This window comes from Pistacia vera, unplaced genomic scaffold, assembly GCF_008641045.1.
Source record: "Pistacia vera cultivar Batoury unplaced genomic scaffold, PisVer_v2 Contig631, whole genome shotgun sequence".
In the NCBI taxonomy this organism is placed as follows: Eukaryota; Viridiplantae; Streptophyta; class Magnoliopsida; order Sapindales; family Anacardiaceae; genus Pistacia; species Pistacia vera.
Window position 1 is genome coordinate 143613 of NW_022196481.1, and position 14155 is coordinate 157767.

At 34.9% G+C, this 14155-nt stretch overlaps 4 protein-coding genes across 4 annotated transcripts; 2 read left to right on the forward strand and 2 right to left on the reverse strand.

The window, feature by feature from the left end:
- Positions 1-237: 237 nt before the first annotated feature.
- LOC116111374 (CASP-like protein 1C1) lies at positions 238-1123 on the reverse strand. The gene is made up of 3 exons (XM_031397574.1): positions 908-1123; positions 704-806; positions 238-575 (listed from the first exon to the last, which is right to left on the reverse strand). Exons 1-3 carry the CDS (start codon positions 1060-1062, stop codon positions 342-344), a joined length of 492 nt encoding a protein of 163 aa, XP_031253434.1. The 5' UTR covers positions 1063-1123; the 3' UTR covers positions 238-341.
- Positions 1124-3887: 2764 nt separating this feature from the next.
- On the forward strand, positions 3888-6050 carry LOC116111356 (riboflavin synthase). The gene is made up of 2 exons (XM_031397555.1): positions 3888-4840; positions 5171-6050. The coding sequence occupies exon 1, from the start codon at positions 3995-3997 to the stop codon at positions 4835-4837; it is 843 nt and encodes a 280-aa protein (XP_031253415.1). The 5' UTR covers positions 3888-3994; the 3' UTR covers positions 4838-4840; positions 5171-6050.
- Positions 6051-10024: 3974 nt separating this feature from the next.
- On the forward strand, positions 10025-11119 carry LOC116111357. Its single transcript, XM_031397556.1, has 2 exons — positions 10025-10256; positions 10880-11119. The coding sequence occupies exons 1-2, from the start codon at positions 10146-10148 to the stop codon at positions 11000-11002; spliced, it is 234 nt and encodes a 77-aa protein (XP_031253416.1). The 5' UTR covers positions 10025-10145; the 3' UTR covers positions 11003-11119.
- A 1780-nt stretch (positions 11120-12899) lies between these two features.
- Positions 12900-14068, reverse strand: LOC116111335 (GPI-anchored protein LLG1-like). The gene is made up of 3 exons (XM_031397531.1): positions 13990-14068; positions 13826-13882; positions 12900-13252 (listed from the first exon to the last, which is right to left on the reverse strand). Exons 1-3 carry the CDS (start codon positions 14066-14068, stop codon positions 12900-12902), a joined length of 489 nt encoding a protein of 162 aa, XP_031253391.1.
- Positions 14069-14155: the final 87 nt, after the last annotated feature.

The window sequence follows — 14155 nt, forward strand, 5'->3', positions numbered from 1 at the left end:
CAACCACTTAGCACTAAAAATTTAGGCTTCAAAAGTTCAACCAAGAGAATGGTTTATGCTTTGGTTTGGAGTTGAAACTCCTTCCTTTTCATTCATACATCTTCAATTAGCACCAAAAATAGAGTTTACTGCTAAAATTCTTTAATACAGCCCAACAAAATTCAAGGTTAATTAAACAGTCTTCGAAAACGAACTGCTAAAATTGTTTTAGAGTTTACTGCTAAAATTCTTTAATATAGTAAGTTCTAATAAGGATTCCGCAAAAGGCACATAAATTTTAAGTAAAACAAAAGATGAAACTAAAACTCCAAAACAGTAATAGAAAAGACAAAGAAACCTATCTAAGTCTTTTGAAGAAGAAGAGGATTTAAGATGGTATGGATGGAGTAGAGAAGCAGCAGCAAATACATAATGAGTCCAATGAAGCCAGCAACTAAAGCTCCCGTTACTTGATGACAGTACTTGGGAACTTGGCTGCAAACCGGTAGCCAACCTGCCGAAGAGTTCCCCTTCTTCCCCACTTGAGCAATAGCCAAGGCAGCCGAAATGCTTGAACCCAGTAACAACGTGAAAACCTAACAATGAATCCCATCATCAGGAATTAATACTTGCAGTAAAATTTGGTATTTTGAAATTAAGAAGAATATATGTGATATTAACTCTAAACTCAGACATCTTAAGCTTAAAGGCCTTGGTACCATACCATATCCAAGGCAACAACTAAACGCCAGAGCAAACTCTCGGAAGGAAGAAAGAGAACCAAAAAGCCATAGATGCTGACAATTGCATTTGCAATCACGAAGTACCTACAAGAAGCTTTCAGATTAAGTCCTAAATGGATCACTAGCTAGAGGGTAATCAGAAAATTTTACGAGAAAGAGAAATTAATATTAACAAATAAACTCACTTGAAGGCCGGTGTGTCACTGTACTTAACTTCAAATGATACTGCAAAGAAGCTAGCTGTCTCATGGCTGGAAACCATTACAATTGTAGCTGAAACTGTTGCAGCGAAGGCCATCAACCTGAGCAGAAGAGTGAATATCCTCTTAGTTTTGCCCATGTTTTGATGGGGTAAAAAATTGAATTAAAGTTCTGTGGTTTTAGAATTGTTACAGCAATTGTTGCTTAGAAAGTTAGGAAGACAGATGAAGGAAGGTCACTGGTATTTGTACTGGACTGTGGCAAAGGTAGTTGAATTTCTCAACTGCCACCACTACCGTCCTGTACAAGTTTTCAATTTTGGTAGCTATAAAGACTTGGACAAAGTTGCAAACTTTCATTGGTTGTCTTCCACAAGTCATTCTTGATTTGGTAACCCGACCCGAATTGGGCTTCAGAGAAAATTTAAATTGGATTCAATTGAGTTTAACACTTTGAAGTAGCTGGTGTTAACCTTGAGGAAAGTATATATATAGACATGGGAAATGGCATCTGGTGTGAAGCACTTGTGAAAAAATAGGTTGAGCAATGTTGAGTGCTTAATAGAAAGTGCTTTTTGAGGGGAACAAAAAGGGCTTCGGAAAGTGTTTTTCAAAATACTTGAAAATGTTTCAGGAAATTTTGCGCTTTGGCATTAGAGGATTTATTAATTAATAGCTAACAGCAAAAACAGATGGAAACATTTAATAAATCCCATGAAAGGAGTTGCAGGTGTCCATGATATAAGGATCAGGGTGGCTAATTTTATGGTAATCTTATTCTTGTGATTCATAATATACATTACGTACATTATGGAGCATAGCAATATCTGAGAATCGTCAAATATTAAATAGAGTAAACGACTTTTTCCCACCCAAGGTTTGTCTTAATGATACTTTCTCACCCCAAAAGTTTCAAAAGTTTATATTCTGTTAATATCCAAAACACACTTCACTTTCTCAGCCAGCGTTCGATAAGTTACCAGTAGTCATGGTAAGAGGGGTTTTATAGAGTGGAGACCAGCGAATTGAATGGGGGTGATCGGTTGAATATTTTTCGTATGAATCAGCTAGAAATCAACTAAGAACAGGAAATTCTAGCTTTACGGTGATCGACAATCAATGAGAAATCAGGTGCCAAAGTGAGAGAGGTTTCGTAGAAAGAATACCGTAGGTTCAAATGGTGGTGACGAAGAGAATTTTCGCTATTAAAATTGGCTTTGGGTAGTAACAAAATATTATTTTGGATGGAAAAATGGTATTTTGAAACTTTTTGGGTGGAGAAGTTTCATTTAGGCAAACCTTGGGTGGAAAAAGTTGTTTACTCTATTAAATATGAGACTTTCCATTCACCAATGTCAAAGATAAAATCAATGAAAACATATATTCATATGAAATTAAGATTAAGTTGATGAGTATGACCTTAGACCCCTGAGATTATGATTTCATTCTAAACTAAATTTATTTTGATAAGATTCAATTCTTAATTTTGGAATTTTGAAATGCAATTCAATATTGAAGTGCAAAGATGTATTAGATCGTTAACCTTAAGCGTAGGTGCCAGGTTTACAACCAGCGCCTCAGATTAAGGGTTACAAATTACAATGATGCTTAAAACAATAAACGTACAACTTTTCCCACCCAAAAAATGGCTGAATGACCTTCCCACCCTTAAACTTTTAAAATACCACTTTTTCACCAAAAAAAAAACTTTGTTAATGATTTCCTATACAGTAATACTGATTACAAAGACAAAAATATCCCCACCAAATTTCAATCCCTAATTGCTAGCCACCGCAAATCAAAATTTTACGCACAATTCCGATTGACTTTGACCACCAAAATCTAACCTTATACCACCAAACCAATCACCGATCATTCCTCTTCAATAGCTTTAACAATCTGGACTGTGATAGCTCTCCAATCATCGAAAACCGTGGTTCAGTTCTTTTGTTAAATTCATTGACGCCCGATGAACGGTAAACAACCAAGATTTAGGATGATGGGGCTTTTAGAGAGGAGGCGTCATTGATACTACAGGTGGAATTCTCGGCAACCAAATCTGCCGAAATCTGGCCTGGAAGCTCAACGATCATGCTAACAAAAAACCAACGGTGGCTGACGATTGTTGTGCTCGTTGTGGTGGGAAAGTGAGGGGTTTTTGTGATTGAAGATGGGGAAGTTGAGGGTAGAGTTTACGCTGATCAACAACATAGAAAGCATGTCGAACTAGGGGTGTTCAAAAGCAGTTAACTGAACCGGTTAATCACTTTTCTAAATCGAACTGGTTTGGGGAAAAACCAGTTTTCCGTTAGTCGGTTTTTGGGTTAACCGCTTTAAAAAAAAAAGGTTAACCGGTTTTGAATCGGTTTTCCCCTTTTTTATTGGATAAAACTTTTTATTTTTTATTTTTTCTTAAATTAAATTGTAAACATAAACAATACATATCCAAATAAAAATTAAACATTCATACATATCCATTAACCACTACTAACAATTTTTTTAGGGATTTAGTTTAAATTATTATTATTTTATTTAATATATATATATAAATCGGTTCAAAAAACCTGTTTTGGTTAACCGGTTTTGATTTTTTTTCGAATCGCTAACTGAACCAAAAATTTGGTTTTTTGAATTTCTTGAACCGTAACCGAACTGTTTTTTCGGTTAACCGGTTTTCGGTTTGGTTATCAGCTTGGTTCGATTTTTGTATTTTTTTAAATACCCCTATGCTGAACCGTTTGAACTGGTCTATATTGACGATTAGGGTTTAAGAAGTTATCTGATCAAAACGAAAATATGATCATTCTGCCATTCCTTTTAATTAGTTTTTGATCATTCTATCTTTCGTTATAATAAAAATTATTAACAAATTTGGGTTTTATGTGAAAAAGTGATATTTTAAGAGTATTTAGTATGAAGCGGAAAGTGTCATTAAATCATTTTGTTGGGTGGAAAAAGTCGTTAACTCCGATGTCGCTCCCATGGTACTTATTAGTATTTAAACCCAGTCTTCACGTTGCCTCCATTAGTTTAGGGTTTTTGTCTGAAATTTGAAACAAAAAAATAAAAAAAATGGCAATCACCTTCTCTCTCAATTCACTCTCTAAAATCCCAAAACCCTCATCTAATCCTAAAATAAAAATCTTCAACCTCTTAACAACCCCATCGAAACCTTTCCTCAAATTCCCCCCCATTTTTAAACCCAATTCTCTTTCTCTCTTCACCTCCATTACTAAGTCCCATCCCAATGCCAAGCCCAGAACCTCAACTATTCGCTTCCTTTTCACCGGCATCGTTGAAGAAATGGGTGAGGTCAAGCACGTCGGCGTTTCCGATGACGGAGGGTTCGACATGAAAATACGCGCGAAAACCGTTCTACAAGACGTTCATATCGGTGACAGCATTGCCGTTAACGGCACGTGTCTAACGGTGACGGAATTCGATACCCAATTGGAAGATTTCACTGTTGGATTGTCCCCGGAGACTTTGAGAAAGACTTCTTTGATTGAATTACAACCTGGCTCGTTGGTGAATTTGGAGCGGGCTCTACAGCCCACGACCCGAATGGGCGGGCATTTTGTGCAGGGACACGTGGATGGAACGGGAGAGATTGTGGAAATGAAGCCAGAGGGAGATTCTTTGTGGATTAAGGTGAAAACAGCTAAGAGTTTGTTGAAGTATGTTGTGCCCAAAGGGTTTATAGCTGTGGACGGTACTAGTTTGACGGTTGTGGACGTGTTTGGTGAGGAAGATTGTTTTAATTTTATGCTCGTGGAGTATACTCAGCAGAAAGTGGTTATTCCTTTGAAGAAAGTTGGGCAAAAGGTGAACTTGGAGGTGGATATATTGGGTAAGTATGTTGAGAGGCTGCTCAGTAGTGGGTTTGTAGACTCTATCAAGGGTCATGACGATTAAAAGGTACTTAATTGTGATTTCTGTTTCTGTATTCGTTGTTGGCCTTTTCAAAAATAGTTATTTGTTTAGTTTTGGTTATTGATAAGTGACTTGAATAAGAAAATGGTCATTGAATGCTGTTATTGCTATTTGCAAGTGCTCATTGGTTGTTAACTAGGCTGATCTAGTATTTTTTTTTGAAAAGAATTATGATTGTGTTTAAGTTCCTAGGTGGAACTCTGGTGACACTTGGAAGATTTAGTGGTACAGTGAAGTCACTTGTGTGATACTTGTCAAAATTTTAATAAAAAAGATGTGATTGGTATCTTATGACTGGTTATGTGTGTTACACAGGGGTGTAATTGAGCCGAACCGAGTATTGAGAAGCTCAAGCTCAGCTTGGCTGGAACAGTCGGAGCTTGAGCTTGATAGAGCTTCAATTGTTATATAGTGGGCTTGAGCTCGGTTCGATTACGACCTAATTGAGCTCAAGTGTGACTTGATTATGACCTAGTCGAGCTTGAGCTCGACTCGGTTCAACCCACAAAGCACAACAGCCAACAAAATCATTTCACAAACCCACAAAATACAACATCTAGCAAAAAAATTTCACAAACCCACTACAACCAACAAAATCATTACCTAAATGCACAAAACACAACATCTAGCAAATTTTTTTCACAAACCCATTTGTGAAAATCCTCAAATCTTCCGGCGGTTGAAAGTCCACAAAGCATAAACCCAAACATGACAAACCCACAACATCCAACAGAAAAAATGTGTACGAGAAAAGGGGCTGGAGGCTGTGACACCGCCTGCCCAACTTGCAGTTGTTGCAGCCTCCAGCTGCTGCGGAAGAAGAGATTGGGAAGGCGACAGTAGATAGTGAAAAGGAAAGAGAAGGAAAAAAAATGATAAGAAAAGAGGAGGGAAAGTAAAAAAAAAAATCGAGTTTGAACTGTGAAATGTGAATTAGGGATTTGGAGTTTAAATTTTTTAATTATTAATTATTAATTTATATATGTAATATTATTTTAATTAAGATATTATATATTATGTTGAGTTCGAGTAAGCTCACAAGTTGCTCGAGCCGAGTATTGGGAAGCTCGACCTCAAATTACACCCCTATGTGTGTACATTATGAAGTACATTTTTTTGTGATATATGATGAAACAAGATTCATGTAATTGATCCTAAGTCATTTGTAATTGGTATCAAATCTTTGTTGAGTTGACTTTGGTACAAGACTTTGACAAGTTCAGTAGGAGTACACTTTAGTGAGCTTTAACCCATAACGCGGGAAAAAGATCTAATAGTTAAACAGAATGATTATGCATTTGATTGATGGTAACAAGAAATTTCATCATAGTTTTATGTTTTCCCAACATTTTATTTCCTTAATGCATTCATTGAATCTGCTTCTATAGATTGAAAATCTTGTCTTTTATATATAAATTCTGATATATTGTGCTCCTCAAAGATTAGTTCCAAATTTCTAAAGTATGTCAGTGCAGTGGTTCTCTGCTTTGCTCTTAATTAGTGGAATGGCTTTAGGATGAGGCTATGAAGATTGCAATTTCTCTCTACGAGATGAGATGCATGAAAAGAATGCCTAAATTTTAATTTCTTTTTTAAAACTAGAAATATGTGTATTCAATATCTTAGCTGGAGATATGGTAAAAGTTCAGTTATATCATGAGGTTTTTCTTTTAATAGTGAGTAGTAAACTTCTCTTTGAAAGCAATCTGACTTATGTCGTTACTGCTTGTTCTTTCACATATAAATTTGTCATTTTCTTTTCATTGCTATATTGTGTGTTGTGATAGCTATAATCATTATGAAGGTAAGCAGTCACAATTGCCGTTGTTTTACCAATTACATTATCTTGTTCAGTTAAGGAATGAATGTTGTATTAGAATTTCTGACTCGAACAAACATGGCTTGTCATCAGTTATGTTCTACAACTACTTAAGTAACAGATCATTCGTTGTAGCAATAGGGCACAACACGAATGAATTTGAAATTCTGAGTGACCTTATGTTTGGAGATTGGTTGTTGGATATCTGACTCTGAACACTGTGCCCTGTGAATATGATAAGACATATAGGAATATGTCGTTGCAATTTTCTGGAGTCAGCATAATGACCATATTCTAGATTTATAGTGCTTAGGATTTAGGCTAATTGAATGTCATCTGAATTCTGACAGAATGTGTTTGTGTGAAATTAGCTGTTGTGGTTTAGGAGTAAATCTATTAAGTGCATGAAGTTTCAGTTTCTTTCTTTTTTTTTTTTTTTTTTTCTCAAAAAAGAAATCATAATTGCTAATGTTTCAGAAAATTCGTTGGATTTGCTCTCTTACTAAATTCTTTCTTACAATTTTTTGAACAACAGTTCAAATTGTCATATCCAGAGCCTTCAGTGATGTAAAGCATTCATAATAGGAAGCATGGCTTGTTTCTTAAATTTGTTTTTCTTCTACTGAAAAGTACTACGTAGAAACTGGTTACGCAAAGTAGCTATATATATAGATACTGACTTTGGAGTTGTTACATGTGTAGTAACTGGTTTTGGAGATTGATAAAAATATTTCTTTTTATTAGTTCTTTTAAATTTAATCCTTCATTTGACTCTTGATTTTTGATGTGGATGCTATCTCGTGGTGCCCATAAGAGGTGTAGTGTTTTCATTACATCAGATTCAACATCTAAATCCTTTTTCATATGAAGCTGACTCGGAAACTCTTTTCTGAAAAAGAAATGTGGATAAACTTTCTCAGTAAATGTGAGTGACTTGCCCGTCTCACTTTGATCAGAAATGTTTGATAATAACCTTTACTAGGCCAGGCCCTAGGCATATTATATGTGAAAATTTTCCTTAATGTTCCAACTCAAACAGCACTTAGCCCATTATCTCTTATCCCAATATACACATTTTTTAAAATATATTCTTCCTTTATTTGAGCACTTTCACCGGTTCAGGTGCTAGCATATTCTTTTGTAGCTGTAAGAAAGTCGTTCATTTGATTGAATCCTTGATTGTTCCGGATAATCCTTTAGTGACGGCACCTTACTCTGCTGGGTTTGTAAGCAAGATGAAACTAGTTCGGTTCTTGAATTGACAAGCCTAAATAGAGATTCTCACATGAGATCAAAATCCAAACTTAGGGGTCAAACTACTAGTGCTGGATTGATCGCATAATCTTAGAACTCTAAAGAATTCATTCTATAACCAAATCACTTTTCATTTGGAGAAATTGCACCCAAATGCAACCAAATCACTTTATTCGCTTTAAAAGGACGCTAATGACCCACAAATGAAAAACACTCGCATTAATTTATTGACGCTACAGACTGGAGTCAACATATTCTTCTCCACCCATTCTTTGGGCCCTTTCAGCTCTGTTCTCTGTAAACTTATTTGCTGATTTCTTGTGGTGATTGTATTTTATTTCAAGTACAGATCACATGTTAATGGCAATTGCTATCCGTTAAATTACCCACACATCATGTGGTCTAAAACCTTGTCAGCAAAATTGCCATTGAATCTGTTCCAAGTTGTGGAGATCCCTTTTAGCCGTGGTCATATGCCCACCTCCAAATTTTACATTATCATGTGCATTTGTCGGCTGTAATTTCTTTTCTTAATAATCTTGTGACTCATTCATAAGTAATTAATTAGTCTAATTCTAATTTAATTTATGGTTTGACTAAAAATATGAAACCTTTTCCAAGTTTGGTTTTATTATGATTGGCAAAGTCAGACCGTGCATGGTATTGGTACATCTCTTTTTCTTTTGACTTTAAGTTTAGTGACAATACACTTAAAGAAATATTCAACCTTTGTGATTCTTTTTAAAATTTATGCCTTTATTTGTCAGTATTTCATACAAAAACTGAAGCTTAACTCCATCAGGTTAATTAAAAAAATCAGAACATGCTGAGCCTTGAGACAGTTTGTGTTTGGTCCACCTGTCAGATCACCATTTATATGTAAGAAAATAACAATGACAAGTTCTTCACGTCTTCACCTTTCAAAATATTGGTGTGTTTTCAGTAATTTCCGACCTTTCTTTTGAGTTGTGCCGTGACCAACCACCAAACCACCAACTAAAAAAATTGGTGGTTGGCGTGACACGTGTCGGAGTTTTTGTCGGTTAATGATGACCGCAAGAATAAAGAAACAAGTAGTTGGCAACAAAGTACACAGAAAAGAAGACGATTGTGCCCCTTTCTTCCATTTGATATGATATGGGACATAAATATAATAATGTTTCACTTAAAACGGTTGCCGTCTTCTTTGTTAGTGACAGAATTTGCTGCAGTGATCTTCCCCCATCCATTTTTATATCTTACTTGAAACACTCATTGTTTCGCATTTCCATCAATCAAAATCGTCTACTTCATGCCTGACGATTAATAAAAAGGTTTAAAAATAAATTAAAGAATGAAATTATTTTTAGGATGTTGTTGATATGATATAGATATCAAGTATTGAAATTGTTTACATAACCCACTCCATTCCGAATATCTAGGCCCTTTCAATGAACTTGTGGATTCAGTGACGCATACGTGAATCCATCTTAACCATACACGTGCCCACCAATTATTGAGTACAACTACAAAAAATCAGCCTATCAGCAATCATCTCGAATAAATCAACATCGATGTGCCGCGACAACTAACTTTCTAATTATCATATTACGAAATTACCCTTTATGCTTCTAGAATAAAATTAGCCAAGTTACTGTAATAACCTTAATTTTTTCAGGCGAGAACTACCATTCTTATGTTTGGAAGCATTATTTAAAAAAAAAAAAAAAAAAAAAAAAAAAAAAAACATTGATCGTGAAATCCAATATGTTGATTTTTTTTCTTTAAAAACACACAATAAACAACTCCATACATTTTTCTTTCCCTTCTTGTATAAATTTCTTTTTAAAGAATCAAACAACCCAAAAGGCCATTGGATTTTGAACTCCTTTCAATAATATTATAAACAAAAAGAGCCAACGAAAATGTTCTTCAAAATTTATAGGAAAGACTCAATTCAAAAGGAAGAATTAATTCAAAAAACGAGAAAGGCAAAGTTAAGAGTGTATTTGATGAATTTGGAAAATAAAATTATATAATGTTAAAAATGTAATTTCAATAGTGAAAGACTAAATGCGTTATAGTTGCCGCGTTAAGTGTTCGAAATTACCACTAACCAACCCAAGCCACTCTTATAAATTTGCCGTCAAATACCTCATTTTCCCATACTTTCTCTCTATCTTTTTCTCCAAGAAAACGCTTGCCCAGATTCCCAGAAATTAATTTCTCATCCCCACAATGAAGAAATCTGGTCTCTTTGCTGCCTCAGTTGCCGCAGTTTCTGCTTCAGCTATGTCTGCTTCTTCCACAAACTTCGTTTGCAATTCCAATTTACAAGTTTCTCATGAGGTAAATCTTCAATCCTTTCTTCGGTTTTGAATTTTTCCCATAAGGGAATTTTCTTTCCTTCATTCTTTTCCCTGTTTTCTTCTTCTTCTTCCAAACAAAAAACTGTTTGGTTGCCTGGAAAATAGTGAAAGAGGATGTGAAAATTGTCTAGTAAACTGTGTTGAAATTTCGCGGAAAGAGGCTGTTGTATAATAGTCTAGAATCGAGCTGTTATTTTTGTCTTGTAGTCTCTTCCATAGTTGCATCCAATTGGGAAATCGATTACGTTCTAATTTTGTGCCAAGTGTATTATTTCATTTTCACTATTTGATTGCCTTGAAATTTGTGTCTGGAAATTGAGGGTTTTCTTGTAAAATTATGATTTTTCTGGGAAAAGGGGCCGTTTTATTAACACTCCATCCTCTGTTTTCTTTTCCTATTTTCCCTTCGCAGCCAAGCAATTTTTTTTTTTACCAAATTTGTTTCCTGGAAAATCAACTGAGGTGTCAAATCTTGCGGCAAGTGTCATCTTGCATGCTAGTTCTTGAAATTTTAAATCAGTCCTTTCGGTATTAACTTAACTTCTTATTTTGCATTAGATGTGGCTTAATATGGGTCTTAAGCTTGATTTATTTGATTCTCAGGATGTTTCATTGAAGAAAGATCATGATAATTCATCGATGCAAAGGTCATCATCAACTGAAAAATTTGCTCCAAGGTTTGATGGCTTGAGGTTCATTGAAACTCTGGTCACTGCTCACAGATAAACAAGATTTTTTTTTTTTTATATTTGTTCTTCCAGTTTTTTAATGAGAACAAAGAAAGAGAAAGAACTGTAACTCTACAGGTTCTGTAATAGTAGTTTTACCCTATATTGCCCCTGTTGGGCAGTTCCCTTTTACTTATTCAGGTCTACCTTCTACTTCTCTATAATTTTTTTTTTTTTTTTTTTCCTGAGTTTAGAGGTATGATGTGTATAACTAATTTTTAGTTTGATCTTAATGAGAAGATCATGATCCAAGTCTAATCAAGACATTTGAATTTGTAGATCAAACTAGTACAAATTTTGATTGCTTGTAAATGAGATGTTAAATTTGGGGTGCAAATCATGTGTGCCAATTAATGAAATGTTCATATTGCCCCGTTGAGTGAAGGACTCATCTTGCTTCATAAATATTCTGTTTAGCTTGAAATTTCAGGTAAAGTAGTTTTCAAATCGAATCCGACAATATTTACTGGTACATATCCTGGAATTGCCTCAACGTCAAAATATTGTTTGTCCTTGATTGGGTTGTCAACAGTACAATGCATACTGCTGAACAAACATTAAACAAATCACAGTAAAGATGTTGAAGAAAAAGCCTTTCGGCATTTGCTGACAAGTGAGTGGATATAGATATGTATCGTCAGCTGATTCAGCGAGCATTCTTTCTTCCCAATAGCAGTTAAAGATTCCCAACGCTACCACAAGTTGTGATGGTATCAGAAAAGAAAAAGATGTAAAGAGTTATAATTGTCGATAGTCCGACTTGACTTGGCCTTTATCGTTGCCATCTTTCTCGTTGATAGTGATGTTGATATTATCATCTCAGTTCTCTTGCTAACATTTCTTATTCACTTTCCCACAAAAGCGTGCCTCTTTTGCACGATAAAAAAACACTATTTTACAGGAAATTGCTGACACGCCACCGTCTTGTGAGCTGTGATTGATGACAAGCTGTATTGCTTGATAATACGACACCTATGATTTCAACTGTTAATCTACTTAATTAATTAGGCACTCTGACCTACTATTGACAAGTTAATTATTTTTTCTTATTTTATGTGAAGGTTAATTTTATGTAATTGTCAGTGTCATTAGTGGTCCTTCCTATGATAACCTAGAGAAATAATTTAGCATATAAATCTTGAATAATTGATGTAATCGATCAACAATTAGGTGCCCTGTTATTTCTGAGAGATTATGTCGGTGCATGTATATGGTTTCAAACCTTAATATATCAAGATATTTAAGAAAGACATTGATACATCAGCAGAAAGCTTCAGCCATTATATGCAAACCTCATTCTAAAAAAAAGCCCATAACTGTTTTTTTCTCCAATTCTTTTTCACCCTTCAAGCCTGAAACGCAAGCCGATAAATATATAAAATAATGCATTTTGTCACCTATCCTCTCGCTCGCAGCCAACGCAAAGGATAAAGTTTTCAAAGAAGAGTTGGATTTCAAAGTTGCATGCAGTTTGACAATGCAGAAAAATTGTCATCCACTCTAATATCTTCAGAGATATTTATCCAATGCGCCATACAATGACTAACAGTTTAAGTTGATTTAACAAAACAAACATCCAAGAATTATAAAAGGATATGATCTCACATATAGTCAGCCACGTGAACCAAAACGCATGCCAAAGCTGACTAAATTTATAGAAGGGTTATGTGAGGAAAAATTGTTTTATAATTTTATTACAGCTACAGGCATTGATGTAACTCTGCACAAAAAAAAAAAAAACATTATGATATCATATTATTCGGTAGCATTGGTACAATTTGGTGAACACATCATTTGAAAATGTGTTCCTGAGGAAGTCATATTTGAGGTAAAGAGAAAAATTAATAAATGAAAAGGAATTTACTTATGTATAGTGGTTTTTCACCTTTCGACATTCAATGCATAAAGAAAAACAATGCCAGAAAGGCAGTTGCGAGCATCCAAAATGTGTACTGAGTAGCTGCTGCATGACTTTGTGATGGTGCCGGAGGTGGTACGGATTGGCAGGTGAGACCGTATTTCCCTTCACGACATTTGCTGGAGAAAAGGCCAGGTGGGAATTTTCCACGGAGGTTTATGTAGCTGAACATGGTTGCAGCACAATCAGTTTTCATGTCATTAATTTTATCCACGAAAGGGCAACAAAACTCCTTAAGAGCTGTACAACATGTCTCAGCAGGATAATCTGGTCCTTTGCACTGGCTTGTAAGGATGGTGTAGTTCTTTTCCTCAAAATTTACAGGACATGCTGCGGATCATGAAGAGAAGAACATATCATCATACCATTCTATCAAAACAAAATCAATCATTTAACAAGATTTTGTTATTGTTGGATATGTTAATGTTATTTTGTATCACTTCGTTTCAGGATTTTTCTGCCCACTATAATTTTAAACCTGTTCCTATGATAAAGGTTATAGTACACCTCCTCTTCACATAAAATTGGCATAAGTAGTACAAGGTCTTTACCCTCTTCTTTATGATCCAAGGAACACAATCAGACTCAAATATTGTTAGCAAACGACAGAAACCTTCAATTATGAAAATAACAATAGATTTTGGAACAAGAAAGTAACATTTGGGTAACACCAGTGATAATAAATTATGCGGTGAAGACAATTTTAATTTTTCCTAAGCCAAAAAATGAGTTTTTTCATGACAGAAATCTGAATGATAGCCGTTTTAATTCAAGAGTATACAACAAAAGTTATCATTTATGTTCCATTATTTTTTTTTTACCGAAAAATTTAAACTGAGTAATGCATTTTTGAGCAAATTTTACATTCTGTTAATAAAAAAAAAATCAGAGAAAAGAGCATACTTGTTTGGGCTTGAAGAAGGGCACGACCAGTATTTCTCTGAGACAGAAAGACATTATCTGCGTTAAACATTAACAATTTATCAACCATTGTTACTAAAAAACAGAACACCAAAGCACAGGAAAATGGGTTCCAATTCCAAATGAAAACGAAACAGAGTACTTACCTGAAATGAAAGAAGAAGAAGCAAAACATTGAGCAAAAAGAAACAAGAGAAGGAAGTCTACGCAAAGATTAAACCTCATTTTTTTTATCCTCTTTGGAGATCAATACTCACATAGAATGATCTCCACTTTCACCCTCCCCCTCTCTTTTTCTTATTTCAAAATATT